Source organism: Falco rusticolus, chromosome 2 (assembly GCF_015220075.1).
Source record: "Falco rusticolus isolate bFalRus1 chromosome 2, bFalRus1.pri, whole genome shotgun sequence".
In the NCBI taxonomy this organism is placed as follows: domain Eukaryota; kingdom Metazoa; phylum Chordata; class Aves; order Falconiformes; family Falconidae; genus Falco; species Falco rusticolus.
Window position 1 is genome coordinate 65,096,482 of NC_051188.1, and position 17,503 is coordinate 65,113,984.

General features: G+C 44.7%; 1 protein-coding gene across 3 annotated transcripts in view; it reads left to right on the top strand.

The window, feature by feature from the left end:
- The window catches only part of TMEM255B (transmembrane protein 255B), a 76,099-nt gene that overhangs the window by 52,574 nt on the left and 6,022 nt on the right, over nucleotides 1-17,503 (top strand). For 2 of the 3 annotated variants that reach the window (XM_037375720.1, XM_037375719.1), the window contains 4 exons: nucleotides 3,892-3,972; nucleotides 7,894-7,979; nucleotides 10,973-11,132; nucleotides 16,576-16,719. In XM_037375720.1, the coding sequence (XP_037231617.1) occupies nucleotides 3,892-3,972; nucleotides 7,894-7,979; nucleotides 10,973-11,132; nucleotides 16,576-16,719 (471 nt within the window). The remainder of the gene's footprint in view (nucleotides 1-3,891; nucleotides 3,973-7,893; nucleotides 7,980-10,972; nucleotides 11,133-16,575; nucleotides 16,720-17,503) is intronic. The other variant, XM_037375721.1, reaches the window with a different exon arrangement.

Below are 17,503 nucleotides of genomic sequence, written 5' to 3' on the forward strand. Positions count from 1 at the left end.
CAGAAGCAGATGAGTGAGAAGCTCCAGTCATCCACCAAGCCAGTCACATCCTTGCAGAAGACTAACAGGTTGGTCAGACGTGATTCCCCCATTGTAAATCCATGTTGACTACTCCCAGTCACCTTCCTGTCCTTGAGATGTTTGGAAATGGTTTCCAAGGTTATTTGCTCCATCACCTTCCCACCAGTGTGTAGTTCCCTTTATTATCTTTCCTGCCATTCTTGAAGATGGGAGTGACATTTGCTTTCTGCAAGTCCTCAGAAATCTTCCCTGAGCATCATGACCTTTCAAAGGTAACAGAGAGCAGCTTTGCATTGACATCATTGAGACTTTCTCAATGCTCATGGGTGCATCCCATCAGGTCCCGTGGACTTGTGTATCTCCAGTCTGTTTAAACATTCCCTAACCTGATCCTCCTCCAGCAAGGGTAAGTCTTCCTTCCCCCAGTTTTCCCACTGGCCTCCACTGAAGACCAAGGCAAAGAAGACATTGAGTACCTTGGCCTTTACCATGTGTTTCGTCACCAGGTTGCCTGCCTCATTCAGTAGTGTGCCCATATTTTTCCTCATCTCTCTTTTGTTGCTAATACACTCAAAGAAGCCCTTCTTGTTGCCCTTCGCAGCCCTTGCTGGATTGAATTCCAGGTGGGCTTTGGCTTTCCTAACCCCATCCCTGCACGCTCATATAATTGTTCCGCTTTTCCTCCCTGGTGTTTTGCTCCTGATTGCTCTTCTTGTAGGCTTCCTTTTTATGTCTGAGTTATATCGGGAACTCCTTGTTCATCCACGCAGGCATCCTGCTGCCTTTGCTTGACTTCCTACTAGTTAGGGTGAACTGTTCTTAAGTTTGGAGGAGGTGATCCTTGAATATCAACCAGCTCTCCTGAACCTCACTGCTTCCCAGGACTGCATCCCGTAGGATTCTACCAAGCAGATCACTGAATAGGCCAAAGTCTCCTTTCCTGAAGTCTGGGGTTGGGATCCTGCTTTTTTCCCTGCTCCCTCCTCTCCAGATTGTGAACTCCACCATCACATTATCAGGGGCAAGGCTGCCCCTGACCTCCACATCCATGACCAGTCCTTCCTTGTTTGTATGAGGTCCAGCAGAGCTGTTCTCCTTGTCAGCTCCTTGATCACCCACAATAGGAAGTGGTTGTTAATGCACTCCAGAACCCTCCTGGATTACTTGTGCCCTGCTGTGTTCCCTTACAGAAGGTACATTGAGCATCCCCCAGATATTGGGGTAAAGTCCTTTACTACTTTGAAGTAGTAAAGTAGTTAAAGTACTCTGCGAGCACTGGAGCCTATGAGTGTGAGGCTTCTTCCAGTTCTATAAGAAGCCTCATCTGCTTTTTCCTGATCAGACAGTCTATAGCAGACACCCACCACGTTACCTGTCTTAGTCTGGCCTCTAATACTGACATATAAGCTCTCAGCTGGCTCCTCATCTGTTCCTAGGCAGAGCTCCATGAATTCTTGCTGCTTTCACTCATAGAGATCAATTCCCCTTTCCACCATCCTACATGTCCTTCCTGAAAAGCCTGTATCCATCCGTGGCAGCATTCCAGTCCTGTGAGCTATCTTACCATGTCTCTGTGATCCCAGTGAGATCCTTGCCTTGATCTGCACGCAAACCTCAAACTGTTCTCCAGGCTGTGTGTGTTAGTGTAGAGACACTTCAATGAGTGGTAAGCATCCCAAAAAACAGATGAAAGTTTCCCTTGTGCTGTCCGTTTAGCCCTGTTAAGTTGATGATGAGATTTGTCTTGTCCACATCACCTTGTTCAATTCACTTATTCATCCACTATTTCCTCACTTGATTGTTCCTCATGTCCCTCTCCTGTTGTCCCTAATTTAAAGCTGTCATCACCAGTTGACTACTGCAGCCAAAACTCTTATTTTCCCTAATTAGTCAGATGGATCCAATCTCTTTCAAGAAGTCCTTGATCATGAAAGATTCTCTTGTGGTCATAAAGGTCATAAAAGCCAAATTCCTGTTGCTGACACCGGATGCACAACCAGTTCTTAATCTGCTGGATCTGTCCAGCCCTCTTCAAGCCATTTCTCCTGACCAACAGGATTGAGAACATCACTTTGACTCTATGCACTTGACCATAACCGCCTTCCAGGATCTTCTGTATCCAATTGAAACTCATTATTGTTATGAATATGGTGGACAGCACTTTCTCATGGATTTGCTGCTCATGGCAGAAAAAGCCATTTCTGCTGCTCACTGCCCTTCTCTCTCATTTCCTCCCCCTGCAACAGATGAACACAGGGCTGGAGTATGATACTCTACGAAAGAAGGGCAGCACAGCCTTTGGCTGGTACTGTGCTTGCTGTGCTAGCAGAGAAACTACATCCTGTTAGTCCTCTCAACCAGATCTGTCCTTGGAAATCATGGCTAAAGGCTAATGCTTTCCCAGACCTATGGGAGAATAGTGTCCTACTTCAAGACATGGCATACTGTTTGTGTGGTATTTGCTTTTCCTCTAGAGAAAAAGAGTTACTGAAGCATTTTTTTCTTAAACTTGTGTAATATAAATAAGTGTTTTTGGATGCAGGAAGCTAACCTTTCACTAACCCTTGGGAGTTGGTGTACAAACTTGGGTTTGCCAGAGTAATCAGAAAGGCAAACAAGCTGATGGATGAGCTTTATTCATGGACCAGTCTGCATTCCTGCCTAGCTCTGCATTTTAACTGATTATGTATTTTGGGTCAGCAGATTTATATGGTTCACACTTCATTATCTAACAAGCATAGAATACTCAGAAGTGATCTTAAATAGTGCAGATCTTTCTGCAGTTTCAGGGTTATTCCTGGATGGGTCATAAAGCTTTAAAGTGCAGTGAAAGTTACTCAGCATGGATTTCTGCTAACTACTTCAGTAATCCTTTGCTTATAAGTCAGCATGGAAAGAGAGGATGGCAGATAGTGAGTTTCCATCTTTCTTGGAAGTGGTCTGATTTACATATTGGGGAGAACTTAAATGCTTTTAAAGACACAGATCAGGCTAGGTAAGTGACAGAAGGTTGGAAAAGACTTCTTTTGCCAACATAAGTCATTCCCACACTTTGCTTTGGAATAGACATCTGATCACAGAGGACTCTTCAGTTGTTAAATCCTCTATAGGCACATATGTTCTAGTCCTGAAACTGACTGAAGTATGCATCCTCTAGCCTTCAAAGTGGCTATTTGGCAAGTTTGGCAACACACATCTTCCATCTGGCCAAGGATATTTCATTGTGTTCTTCCTTTATATCAGCTTGTGGGAACTGTGACAAGCAAAATAAGAAATATGAGCAGCTAATGTATTTTTTGCAATAAGCATAAATGGAAAATAAGGCAAAACCAAACAGTGCAAATTGCTTCCCCTTTATGCCTTCATTTCTTCATTTTCTTTGTTTTGCTTTTGGGGCTTGAAGTGTGTGTAGTAAGTGGAATGCTTAAAGTATTAGCTATTTTACTTTGTTTTCACTATGGACATTGTTGAAGTCCTTTAAAAAGGAAGTCACATACCTTGAAGACAAATACCAAAGTAATTCTTTGTGTACTAGCAAAAAGAGTGACTGGACCATTCTCATCGGGCAGTACGAGTTGACAGCAAGCAAGGAAGTGGCTAAATGCCAGGGATGATGTCTTCTTAAAAGAGGTGACTGGTATAGAGAAAAATAAATGATACTAACATAGCTTAGTGGCAGAGTGAGAAAGGAAAATGTAACCCTGAGGAGAGCCATTCTGGAAAGAAAGCCAATGTCGGGGGGTGTGAGCCACTTACCCAAGTGTCTGCATTGGCTTCAGCTCCACAGAGCTGTAAGCATCTGGCATGGGGACATGGTGCCTTCACACTGCCTCCAGACTGAGTCTTTTTTGGCTGTTTTTCTCTTTGCAGGAACCCAGACCTTTGTATAACAAAAGGTGCCAGTTTTATTCAAGTGGAATTGGATTCCTCTATGATGCCTACCAGACAGAGGTAAACAAATCCACCTCATGAAATGCTTATTTCTGCTGTACTTCGAGGGGTTGGGGAGGAGGGAGGCAAGTGTTTGAGAGCATGTTTGTGCATGTAGGTCATGGGTTGATAGACCCTACTGTTCTTTTTCCAGCAAGTGACCCCTCTCTTGTCCAAGCCTCTGGTGATTGCAAATCATTACAATCAGCGAGGTTTTGAGTCATCGTCAGTGTTTCTATCCAGTACATTACTCCGGGACTGGAATGTTTCCTAGTCCCTCCATACTGTATAATAGCTGTCTGGAATGTATTTGTCACATTGGCATCTTTCTCTAAGGAGGTTTTTGTAGACTTCAAGTGGAATAGGAAATATCTAAATGAATCCATTTTCATTGTCCAGAAGACTTCAAATCTTCTCATGTATTTATCCAGAACAGGCCAAGAATGTCAGTGGTTTGAACGGCACTCTTTTTATTATCTCAATGACATTAACATGGTCGGAAAAGTGCCCATACCCAAATGGCTAGCCTCCTGAGAAGTCCAGTTTTAGTTTATTTTCTATTTTTCATTTCATTATTGTGGCAAATTCGTGGGAGTGCGAAGAAAATCAAGCAGAGCAGGAGTAAGAACAGTTAAACAGTGGTATAACTTACAAGAAGCCAGATGTCTTTCATCACCATTCCTCCCATGGTGAAGAAAAAGTATATGGGGAATGTTACCATTAATAATTCTAGGCAACTTAGCCAGGTTAAGCAGCTAATACCCCTTAAATCTTGCTGCTAGGGTACCTTGTTGTTGATTCCAGAAAATGTATGATGAAAATATTTCATTGACCTCCTTACCTAAAGACCTACCCAGATAAACTTATGACGTGTGACAACACCCTTTCCTATAAATTTTACTCCATCCTTTTCTAAAGTATGCATGCACACAGACACAGGCATAGCCTGAGAAATACCTCTGATTCCTGTAATAAGCATGTAGCTGGCCACAACTCCTTGCAGGTGACCCCAACTTCAGGCTTATGGCCACACAGGTTTCCCCAGCTCTGCAGATTCTGGGAATGTCTAAAGTTGGGCCACCCACAGCTCCTTGCTCTATTCTGGCAAAAAACCCTTATCTTTTAAAAGTGTAGCTAGGTTGTAATAACATTCTTGTCTGGTTGTCCATTAATCTAGAGTCATTATGTGCTAATTCAGAGTCAACAATCCGTGGCTTTTGAACTTGCCTTTTGCTTTTCCAAAGTTAGCCAGCTAGTGAGCAAGGGACATGCTCTGCGTGCCAGGCAAACACCTAACTAGGAAGGCAGATTGCATACTAAGTGCAAGTTTCATTTTGATTGCCGTCTCTAGCCTGTGAGTGATTCCAGCTCATGTAGTTTGCCTGTTTCAGTCCTTCTCTTTGCTCAAAGCAGAAAGAATTTGATTTTCTTGCAGTTACCATGAGGTGAGAACATCTCTTCAGTTGATGCTGACGGAATAGGCAGACACAAACAGCCAGAACATGAAAAAGCTAAAAGTCTGGTGGCTGAGATGAATAGGTCTTGACATGCGTAATACCCACAAATGGCCTGTTTCCACCACCCTTGCTCACACCACACAGTGATTTGTTTATTTTGCTTTATTCGCTGTTCTCCTAAAAAGGAGTGTCTTGCTCTTTGCGTGTTTTAAAAATGCAGTGATAAAAATAGACAAATACAGTAACTCCCTTGGCCAATAATATAATACGTCTTGTAGCCTAAAAGCAGATAAAAACATGTTTAAGATCTTTCCAATCTCCCCCTTTTGTACTTCTAGCCTTCTACAGTAAAAAGGGGCACCTGGCCCAATGAATAAGATGTTTAGAGAGGAATAAACTACTTTTATTTCCTATCAATCAGAAGTGGTCCCCAAAGCCATACATCAGAACAAACCATCTTTTTAGCAACCCACTCCATCTTAGAAAGCCCTTCAATCCCAACCATGCACATGTAATGGGAAAAAGGTATTTTAACTATGCCAGTCCTAGGCCATTTTGACTGCATACAGGGGGGGGTCAACCCCAAAGTTTTAAGTTCCACTCAGTGCAAAAGCATTAGAGTGTCCCAATGAAATGGCTGTGGTAGCAGACTCATTGGCGCACTCTGCTCCAGGATCAGTTTTCAAACTGCTTTGAGAAGTAGCCAGGTGTGATGTTTCAGTCCCTTCTGAGCTGGATCTTAATTAAGCAGTTGTTGATGATAGTGTGCTCCTGTTACACAGCAAATTGCAGCTCAGGCTGAGGATGGCTGCAGCTGAATGTGACTTCAGGCCAGCAAAGCCCTATGTTAAATTCCAGTAAGTTCTGGCACAACAATAAGGTGGATGAAACAAGGTCCTATCTCAGGGTGAGATATTCTTGTGACCAGTGGGATGTGTCTGTATCAAGCCGTGAGCTCCATTTCCAAGTTGCAACCTAGACTGAGACCATTCTTTTATAACCAAACTTCCATTTTGGGTTAGAAGAGGTGTTTTGTAAGAGATACTAACCACAGGTACAGCCTTGTCCCGGGCAGCAAGTCAAGCCCAAGACATCATTTTATTTTCCTTTTAACTTTAGCTTTGTCACCCAACTTCCACTGCTCAAGTAAATCCTGCTAAAGACAAGTGTGGCAAGTCTGAGACCAGCTGCAAGGCGAATGTTCTCTGGTGTGGAGTCTGTGTGTTTAAGGCTTTCCCCTTTTTGCTGGGAACAAACATGTGAGGAGTACAGACTCATCAACAGTGGTGGTTTTCACACTGAAAGAGATGCACAGATCCAGAACTCAGGAGCTGAGAAACATGGGGTTTCACAACTCCTGTGGAGACTGTCCCACAGACTAACACAGTCACAGCTAAGCAGAACTGTCTGACAGTTTCTGACTGTCTGACAGTTTGCTTTTCAAAAGCAGGCATGTGTTCCTAAGCATGTTCCTTCTACTTATTCATTATGAGGAATTTTCGGTGCAATAATACATTTTACTTGCACTTTGAAAACAAAATACTTCTCAGCGGTTACAGTACTTTTTTTCTATCAAAATAAAAGCTATAGAAATAATGTATTTTCTGACCTGCTAGCTTTTAAAAGTGATAGTTCTCCAGGATTTCAAAATCAATAAGCTGAAATATCTCAGGGGAAAAAAAGCCTTTCATATAAAATATTTCAATGGGTCTGTAGTGCCATATAGAAGTGATTAATGCTTACCACACTGAAGAGGTGATTTCTTGTCTGGGCAGAGAGTGGCCTACATGTGCCTACCTTTATTGTTCTAACATCTGGCCATCCCTGCAATTCCTGCTCACACAAATAAACCTTTTCAGTTTTCTGTTCAAGAGCCTGCAGTGAATGGTACTTACTTGCTGGAGTGCTTGGATCTTTTCTGAGTGGTTTTGGTTTTGGGTTTAGAGATTGTTCTTCTTGTTGTTGTTCCTAATTATTTCCTTCCTCAGGAGGATGTTACTGAAAGGAGAGAGTTTCCATGTATTGAAATCTGTTCAGATAAATTGGCTGCTTTGCCCATTTCCCCACTATAATGGAGTGGTATTCTTATCCACTTCAGCGGCTTGCTGTGGTGCATCTCTCAAGACCCATAGTCCCAGTGTCAGCTGTAGGGATCCACATCTTGCAGCTGCAGACTCTGGGTCTCAGCAAAATAGCACCCAGCGGTGCAGCAAAGGGGTGGAAAACTGGCAGCCGTGGCTGCAGGTCGGCTCTGGGCTCCACAGTGCAAATGCCCCAGGACTCAGGGGCTGATGTCCCAAATGGAACTTCTGAGGGCTCAGGGATGTCTTTCTGCCCTGCAGTCGTGGAGTTTGGAATCTCAGGATCTTTCTCCACAACAGGTAATAAAACTTGACACTGCAGTAGCTGCTTCTTTGCAGTCAGTAGGATGGACTCAGAACACTGAAACACTGAGAATAAATGTCAGTCTGTTCTTTTTCGTCAGGTGACATGTTATACCTTAAACAACAAATGCCAGCTGAAAGTAAAGAGTAACACATGCTATTGCTGTGACCTGTACAACTGTGAGAAGTAAGTACCTGTGTGCAGTCAATGGTCTCCAAGAACTCCTTGTTTGTTTTTTGTTGCTGTTAAAATGATAGGGGAGTGCCTGTAGGCCTAGAGAAGCAACACAAGGGGCTTGTATGCTAAGCAATCCAGTTCCTCTGTGATTGAAGTCCCGATGCCAGCAGAGAAGAGGTCAGTGGTATTAGTGTTGGCATTATTTCAGTTTCTTTTTCTTTAAATATGTCCATAAGGTCTTTAGTGTGTGATCAAAATCGACCGCTCAGTCATAGCCCTGTCAAGATTTACTGTTGATCTTGCAATGCAGCTTTCCCATTAGATTTAATAAAGCCTTTCTTTTTTTTCTGCCAGACTTGGGGAAATAAAATGAATAGGAACACAGGTGTCCATGAGCAGAGATCAAGTTGTAGGCACAGGCAGAGCTCTTCTGTTAGCAATAGCTTCTGTAGGCATGAGATTTTGCTGAATTGTCAAAGGATAGATACAGAGTTTTGTGAGTGTTTTCTGAAGCTGTACATTTGAATTTGTCATTACCAAAGCATGAGATGTCAGAAGATAAGAAGGGAAATATCTGGATATGCTTACGAAGATCAGCTGAAGATTAGCACAGGGTTGCCATGGAGTGATTTAACAGGAGTAAAAAAGGTGATGAGGAACACTACATCACAGCAAAGTCCAAGAGTTTGTAATGTGCAAGACAGATGAAATGATATTGCAGAACTGACTGACCACCTGGCACATAGAGATTTCAACTGCAAGCAGCATCATGTCTTGCCACATACAAGAAACTGGGGAGGATTTCCCAGAGCAGATCTTCTGCCTGACTTACCCTCTGCACACCTCAGTTATCATCTTACCATGTATTCTCATGCATCTTCTGCAATCCTCTACAGTCTACCCACAGTCACTCTTCTTTCTTTCCTTCCGTGTATTTCTCATCTTTCTTTCTTTCTTCCTACATCTCCTGTTTTGTTTTGGTTTTCCTTCCTTTTCACATGCTAGCAGCCCTGATTAACCCCAGTCATCTTAAGCCAGACATGAACATTTTAGGTGTAAGGGAATAAGGCTGGCACAACAAGGCTTCTACATAAGGCTTCTGCATAGAAGAGTAGCTCTTGCCCAGATCCTGCCTCAACTAGAGAAGAAAAATGAAATTCGGGACTAGAGGGAAGTCATCTTTGCATGCGCATGTCTTGTGCACACAACAGTCACAAAGTGACTGCAGGTCTATGGAATGGATTAAAATCCGCTATGAATGTTATAGTCTTTTGCTTGTGTAAGAAGTGTTGAATCTGGGCATGATGGAGTTATACAACAAATGAAATGGGAAAGGTTGGGTATGCACAGCTTTGGTACCTTTCTATGATAGAAAAATGATGGACCATCATAGTTGCAATACAGTATGTTCACACTGAGAATGCTTTCTTCCATGGTACACAACTAACTGCTGCACGTTAACACCGAATCAAACAGCCCAACCCAGTACAGAAAAGAAGAGGGGTCTTAGAGGGGCGAAAGCATTCAGAGTTATCGAATAAAGTGACTGAAACTCTGTTGCTTAATGCATAAGCTGACAACAAGGAGTTATCTGGAATACTCCCCTTCCAGATGGAGATCCCCAGTGCCATTTTTCTAAGACACTGCGTTTGTCTGAAACATGTGGGACTGATCACTGCTGTGACAGTATTCAGTGATATAATTAAACATGTGTGTTCTGCCATTGTCAGCAATCCACAGTGGACAGCAAGATCTCACGGCACTGGCATGGACAAATCCAGAGCAAAGAAGCGGTTGTGCTGTTCCACAAACTTGGCAATTCCAGTTCATAGGATGGCTAGAGAGAAGGAGGAGACACACTCATGTGGAGTGACGTGGTGTCAGCCATGCAGTAGACTGGTACGCAGGCAGGGTCGCAAGTGAGATTTCCTCAGCCTCATGCCAGCTGAAGCTATAGGTTTCTTTAGTTAAGCTGGGCTCATGGTAGGGCCCAAGTGAACTCAACAGTAGATGATCCACAGTGCCAGGAATTACTGTGCTTGGCTTAATTCTCCCCAGAAATGTGGGTTTCTCCACACTGCTACCATCTTCTGCAGAACTTTCCCTAACCGCCATCTCCACTGCTGCCTCATGTGCTGGGGATGGAGGAACAGAAGGGTGTGCACAAACTGCTCACTTCTGGTTTCTGCCATAATCTGATGGCAATTTCCTAACAGTGCAGAAACAGACTTGGTATTTGAAACATCTTCCCAACTCCAGTAGCTGCTCTAGGAGCTCATTAGTGGGCTAGCATTAAGGTAGGTACTGGAAAGAACTGCAGGAAACTGTGGTTTCAGATTTTGCAGTAGGGTATTTCTGACTCAGCAAGACAATGAGGATTAACTTCATAACATGCCTGATTTACAGTAACTGGTGCAGTGTAGAAATATAAACAAAGATTTCTGGATAGTACAATCCATAGTGTAAAGGCACATCTTCATGCTGTACTGTGTTGCATTTGTTAATATGGAACCACAGATATCATAAACAAATGTAGCCAGCTGGCAAAATCTCCCTTCCTGGGGTTGAATTAATGCTTAAGCAACTTGCCTTCCTCAGTTTCAGAGATGCCAGTAGATTTCCAGGTGAGATGGGAAAAAAAGCAATGCTAAGCATGCTTTAGCTGGCAGCTAAATGATAAGGCCAGCATCCATATGCCAGGGCTATGGCTGTGTTCAGAGACACTAAGCCAAAAAAAAAAAAAAAAAAAGACTCCTTGCTGGTGCACAACACTGCAGCCAAACTAGGGTTGGTATTAGTTGGACTAGATGTTGAATGTTGGCATTAGCAGAGCCAATTTGTGTCTACAATAGAGCTTTCTCCAGTTCATGTGAGCGGTGTTTGATGGGAGCATGCATGAAATACTTTGCCAAAGAGGAAAGTAAGCAGGAGGGATTCAGGTCATCTGGTGCTCTGTGCAAAACCATTCCCACCGCAGTGACATTGTCTGCGTTCTCTTCCAGTTCAGAACAGTCCTCCAGTTACTATGAATTTCTCGGCGTGAGCAGCTGTCAGGACGTGGTTCACCTGTATAGGCTGCTGTGGTCCTCCACAGTTCTCAACATCATCGGGTTGTTTCTGGGGATTATTACGGCAGCCATCCTTGGGGCATTTAAAGACATGGTAAGGCTCACAGCCTTTTGCTTTATGTGAGGACTTCTGTGCTTGTTGACATTATCAAATGGGTTAAAACCGCAGAAGTGTGAGCGTACAAAGGAGGCGCTTTATACATGTTTCCTGTGTGATCTGGCCGTCTGGAGTCACATCTTTAGGCTAAGCTGTTGCCAGCTGCTCACAGCTAAGTAGGTCAAGCCTTGTCAAATACATGAAAGGACGGGAAAAAACAGGCGCCTGTGTGAACAGATGCTGGCAATTCACTTCATGGTATCTTTTTTTTTCCTTCTAATTCAGCACTGAACATGTGGGTCAGCACAGAGTTCCAGGATGCTAGCTTGTAGCTAACATGTAAAATTCAAGTCCTATAACCTTTCATAGTTCTTTTGCCAAGAAGGAGGATCAACGGATCAACTCTGAAGTACCAAGCTAGTTTTTATTTCAACAGGTGTGTTCAGGTCACCTTAACCTCCTCTCTCTTTTTTTTTTTTTTTCCTAAGGAATGTCACCCTCTAACTGCTTCCGGTGCCACACCACTGTGCTGTGCTGATGCGCACCACTGCATTCAGAAGAGGCTGTGTGCTAGGAGGGATTCTGTAATACGGTGTCTCATCTGCCTAGATTTTCTGACATGTTAAAAGGGTGAAGTAGCTGTTCCTAGGGTTATCACTGTCAATGGTCATGTTTGCTAAAGCTCATGATTTACTAGGCGCTCAGAAGAGTAGATGGTCCCAGAGCCCAAAGAGCTTCCAGACATGGGCAGAGGCATGGGGATGATGGTGAAATGCAGGAGCCAAAGGGAGGTATGATAGCAGTACAGGTCATCTTGGATCCATGATGTTTCTGGTGACTTTTCCAGAGGAGAAAACTAACTAGAAAGACAAGTGAAAGGAAAGAAGAGAGGGATGGAGCAGAGAAGGGAAAGTGAGAGACAGGTGAGCTGTACACCAGAGGGGCAAACCGGAGGGAAGGGGCTGCTCCGAGCTGGCAGCCCATGAGCCAAGGACCCAGTCAGACTGGAGGCCATCCAGGCCCTGCTCTGGCCACCCAGCATCCCTTAGCAAGCACATCCAGGCTATCTACAACATGTGTAGGATGCTTAAAAATCATGTGACAGAGCAGACCTATATGAGCCACTTGACATTCACCTTTGTTAAGGGTTTCAAAATGTTTACTGGAAATACTCCTCTCTCTAGCTTAAGGCAGACAAGCATGCTGAGTCTTTGCATGTAAGAAATGTGCAGCTGAGCTGTCCTTTATGTGAGGGGCCTGTTGCAAGAAGCTGATAACAAATTGCAGGCAGCTGCTAAAGAGTTGCAGCAGCCCAATAAGAGAGAGTGGAAACAGTTTTCCCAGCTTAATGCATCCCCTGCCTGTGAGAGCAGCAATGGCAGAAGGGGAGCAAGAACAACTGCGGTGGGAAATGAGGGAAAAGCAGCTCCATGAGGAAGGGAAGGCAGGCAGGCTTCACCTACAGTAAGTCCTTGGCAGAGCACTGCAGCTTTCTAATGCTGCTAGTATTTTCCCCTGCCTAGCAAATGGGTGCGAGTGCCTCCACCAGAGCAGCTGTGGGAGTTGCTAGTGGTACCCTGAGATGGGGAAGGGAGCAGAGAGCCAGCCTGAGGCCACCTGTTCTGTCTCACACAAACCGAGGCTTGCAGGGGATTTGGGTTGATGCTTCATAGCAGGGCAAGCTCCAGCCCAGGCATGCTTCTGTGATGTGCAGGGGCCATACTGCACTGCTCATGAGGGATACCAAGCCAAGGAGATGTTCCTGGGAGAACTGGGGTCTCCATGATTTGGCAAGTTCCCTTACCAGGAGGCAGAGCTAAGGTCTGGGTCCTCTGACTGGGCGGTGTAAAGCCATGCAAGGAAATCGCAGCAGCAGTGCAGCTTCCCCCCAGGCATGGCTGGAGCAAGTCTGTCAGGGCTCCAGCTAAAAACCTGATCTGAATAAGCTGTTTAATGCCTCCTCTGCAGCATGAGTGGGGGAAAAAAAAACCAACAACCCTCACTAGTTTAAGGGAAGGATGAGTTTGTGTCAGTTACCTCAGCACAGGAGCCATGCTATGCTTATGAAAATCTTACTAAAGCAGCAATCCAAAATACAATGACTGCTCCTTGCTCCTGCCTGTGCTTTTTCAGGGTCCCTGCGAGTGATGTACCAGAGCTGGTTTGCTAATTGCTGCTTGCTTTTGTTATGAAAGGGATAACTCTTGGGGGAAGACAGGGGCCAAGAAAACATCAAGGAGAAAAGGGAGAGAAAGGGGCATGGGACTGAAATAAGAAAAAAAACCCTTCAAAGTGTATGGGAGAACAATTTTCTTTCTTTCAGGACGTCACCTTCCCACAGAAATGCTCACTGGCATTTTGCAGGGAGAGCTGCAAAGCCTGCTGAAACACCTCAGGGCATTGCTCTGAGGTTGACTTCCAGAAAACACAAGGCCAGGCTGACTAGTCAAATAAAAAACATCATGTTTATCTCTGGGGAACCCTGGCAGGCAAAACATGTTACAAAGGGAAGGGTTTGCAAAACAGCATTGTTGCCTCTAAACCCATCACATTTCCTGGACAGAAAAAAAAGGAAGTGTTGTTTTGGTTGTTGCGGGTTTTCTTTCTTGTGACAAATTCCCTGCAGACTCTGGCACACTCCCTGTGGTTTTGCTGCCTGCCAGGGGGCTGTGCTGGCTCAGTGGGAAACGTTTCATTCTTTCCTGACCCCCAAGGTGTCAGCTCTTGGTGGCCCCTGTGTCACCCGGGGGGCCATCCTCTATGATCTGCCGGGTGCTGGGGGAGCTGCAGTGGTTATGACCGTGTCTTTTTCAGAACTGCACTGTGCTTGGATGTAGGACACTGGGTAGGCAGTTACCTTAAAGTCACCTTTAACAAACAAGATACATAATGTAAATAGAAGTATGCACTTGAGGTATCCAAAATGGTAAAACACCCCGAATTTTTCTTACCAAAGACAGAGGTAAAGAAATGCATGGAAAACTTCACTTGTTGGTACTAAGACTTTATCTAGAAATTCCCTTCCCTGCCCCAGTATTCATCTGATGACTTGTAGATGTTTTCCTGACACACCTTGCCAAGGAATCTGCTTGCCCTGAGCTTAGGGTTGCAGTAATCAGAACTACTGATGGTCCTAGGAGGGTTGCTGCCTGTTTGTTTGTGGGTTTTTTTTGTTTTTTTTCCAGTTAGTCTCCTTCTTGGAGTTCTCAAGGGAATGTGAAAAGATTAAATATCATGCCCTTATCCCCTATCCTCTTCCCTGACCCTGTTCTAAAAAGAAAGAAAATGAACCCCTAATTACTGAGCTACTTGCCATGCGTTCATGCCTCAGCACTTGCGCAACCAAAGGTGCAGTCTGACATTAAAAGAAGTCATAAAAAAGCTCAGAAATAAAGGCTTTGGCAGGTCTGTGTCAGATGGGTGAGCAGACCTGCTTCGCTGAGCAGCGGCGCAGCCCAGCACGCAGCCAGCAGCAGCTGGCACGGCCGGAGCAGGGCGGCCACAGCCCCCGGCCACAGCCCAGTTTCCCCACACTCCCTGACCCGAAGTGCCTGCATGGCACTGGCAGTGCTCCCTGGCCAGTTCATAGCTCCTTATCTCTTTGACTTGGGTGGTAATTCAGTTTAAAATATAAGGGTAGGTTGGCAACATTCTAATGTGAGTAATTTAACATAGTGTCATTACTGGAATACTTGACCAAAGCATCAAACCAGCTTCAATACCTGCAAATTGTTGCTGGCTCCAGGCTGAGACCAGATGGCCTGATAATAGGGTGCTTTGATCAGTGAACTTGGGGTGGATGAATGCCCAGAACCATTGTGATGTTCATCCTTAGCAGTCGCAGAGTGTGGCTGCTATGGATGGAGACAATGTAAGAGGACTGAGAGAGGTTTCTGGGAGAAGGACAGCAGCACCCAAAGAGACCCATGCCAGAAAGTCGGTGGCAGATGCAGAACAGGCATCTGTGTTTCAAATTGGGCAAAACGAGGGTTTCTTGCCGTGTTCATGTCCATAGCCAGAAGGATCTGATCATGCCAGGACCTCCCTCCCCTGAGGAAGGGCATGCTCTGGGTGTGGGGTATGTCACTGGCCCCAGACCTTTGGGTCTGAGGCAAGCTAGCTGGTTGCTTCTCGCTATTCCTGTCTGAAAGGCACTGCTACTGTTTCTCCCCACCACATCCACCTGGCAGGGCAGGTAGAAAGGAGGTGTTTTGAGGAGGGTACCTTGGAGATGAGAGATTTGCCTTCTGCCTTTTGACCCCAGCTTTCTCTGCACCATCTCCTGGGGTGCTAAGTTTCTGCAGAGAGCTAAGGCTTAGATTGTCATGTAACCTCATGGGGTACATCAGTGACCTAGGAGATGTTTTCCATGTACAAACACAATTAACATACCGCTTTCTCAATCACAGAGAGATCTCACACCATCTCCAGAGGATGCAGTGGTTTATGTGTCTCTCTGATAAATCTAGAAGGAAATGCCAAAAAAAAAAAAAAAAAATCCAGACTGGTGCTTTGAACATTTGTCTAGCAACCACCATATTTTATTATTTCAGTAAAAATAAAATTCCATGCTCTCATATAGAGGAATCTGCTAATGAAAACAAAGGAAAGAGAAGAAACCACTAGATTTGTCTCACTTTGCAAAGGAGAGGGACATGAAAATCTTTCGCAGAGCTTTACTGTCCTCCACAAATGGTTGTACAGCACGGAGTTTTAGGGTTTAACACAAGCTCCCTTTCACATTTAGCTTTTGTTCTCTTTTTTTTTTCCCTTCCTTAGGTTGGATTAGCTGGTTTAATATGAACCATTACTTCTTCCTGCAGACCTTCGCTCACATTGCAGTTGAGGGACATGTCAATAAAGCCATGGGCTCTGATGAAAGATTTTATGCAGTAGGAATGAGATATGCCCCTGGGGGGTCAGTGGACAGTCAGCAGCAAACTCCATTTCACCAGCGTGAGCTGTGAAAGAAGAGCAAGCGGTCTGGAAAGGGAAACCTTTGTAGACCTACATAGGAAGGCAGAGAGAAAAGATGGTAGACCATTGGGTGGCTGTGCTTGGAAAGAGTCTGTAGCAAATTGTGAAGGACTGGGTGTTTGGTGCTGGAGTGAATAAGAAGAGGTGGTCAAAGCTGTATGCTGTGCTTTTCAGGGTGTCTCGGGTCTGGAGTCCTGCCAGTGCTTCTGTAACTGGTGCTAGAGAAGCACCAGCAGGTTTTTTCCAAGGGAAGAAGATTAAAATAGCTGTGTATTTCTGGTCAGAGAAATTCACTCCAGATACATCCTCCTCTCATTTTGTCTTCTCCTTGTTTTTTGTAGTACCAGTGTTGTGTTGGAAAACAGAAAGTTGTTAAATTACCTAGTTGCTTGTGTTAGGACGGGTTCCTGCTCCAGCCCCTTCTGCGCGATGCTGATGTTTTATTGTTTTCTGTGTTTAACAGGTACCTCTGTCCCAAATTGCTTTCAGTGCTGCACCTCCTCCTCAGATCCTGTACAATCCTGCCCAGCAGATCCTGACATACACTGGGTTCTGTCCTTCTGCAGCAACTATTTCTACATATCCATCCTACCCATTACCTCTTCAGGTACAGTACACAATGGTGTCCTTACTCCATCAGAAAAGCATAAGATGCTACTCAGTACCAACTCGGTGGTACCTGGGGGTTTGAAATGAGGCAAGGAAGCTGGATAACAGCTCACAGACTTGTCTCTGGGGTAACTTAGTCTTGACCCTAATTCTCAGACCTCAGGCTTTCTCTGGTTGGGCTCTGCTGACCAGGAATCCCATTGAGGGATTAGAGCTGCACTACAGTAGTCATTAAGATGAACATGGGCCCCATGTTGGGCACGATAAAGCAGCAGCCAAAGCATTGGGGAAGCCAACAAAAGCACCTGACAAACACAGGATTTGGCAGGAAAGTTTGCACACCTTAGCCCACCTTATTCTTAATACGGAGATAAGTAGATTAGGACTCATGAAATGGAAAGGAGACAAAAACCAGAAGGAAATAAGAGGTCCATGAAACTGAGTGATACGGAGAGGATTGTGGATCGTTATTAGTGATAACATCTATTCGCACAAAGTTTTGGTTGCCCCAGTAAAACTGTTATGTGGCAATATAAGCCAGAAATAGGAAGTGTTTTTACACACCAGAGAAGAGTCAAATGGCACAGGCTGTTGTGGAAGAGTATAAATGAGGGGTTAGGAACATCAGCTGCTGTTAAATACAGGGATTCAGGTGTCACTTGCAGCCCAGCAATTCCCCAAATGGCTGCCTGCCATAAGAACCGATGGGGGCTCATCAAAAGATCAAGCCCTTTTTCTTCTAGCTTTCTATAAGTATCTGCTACAGGCCACTGCTGGGAGAC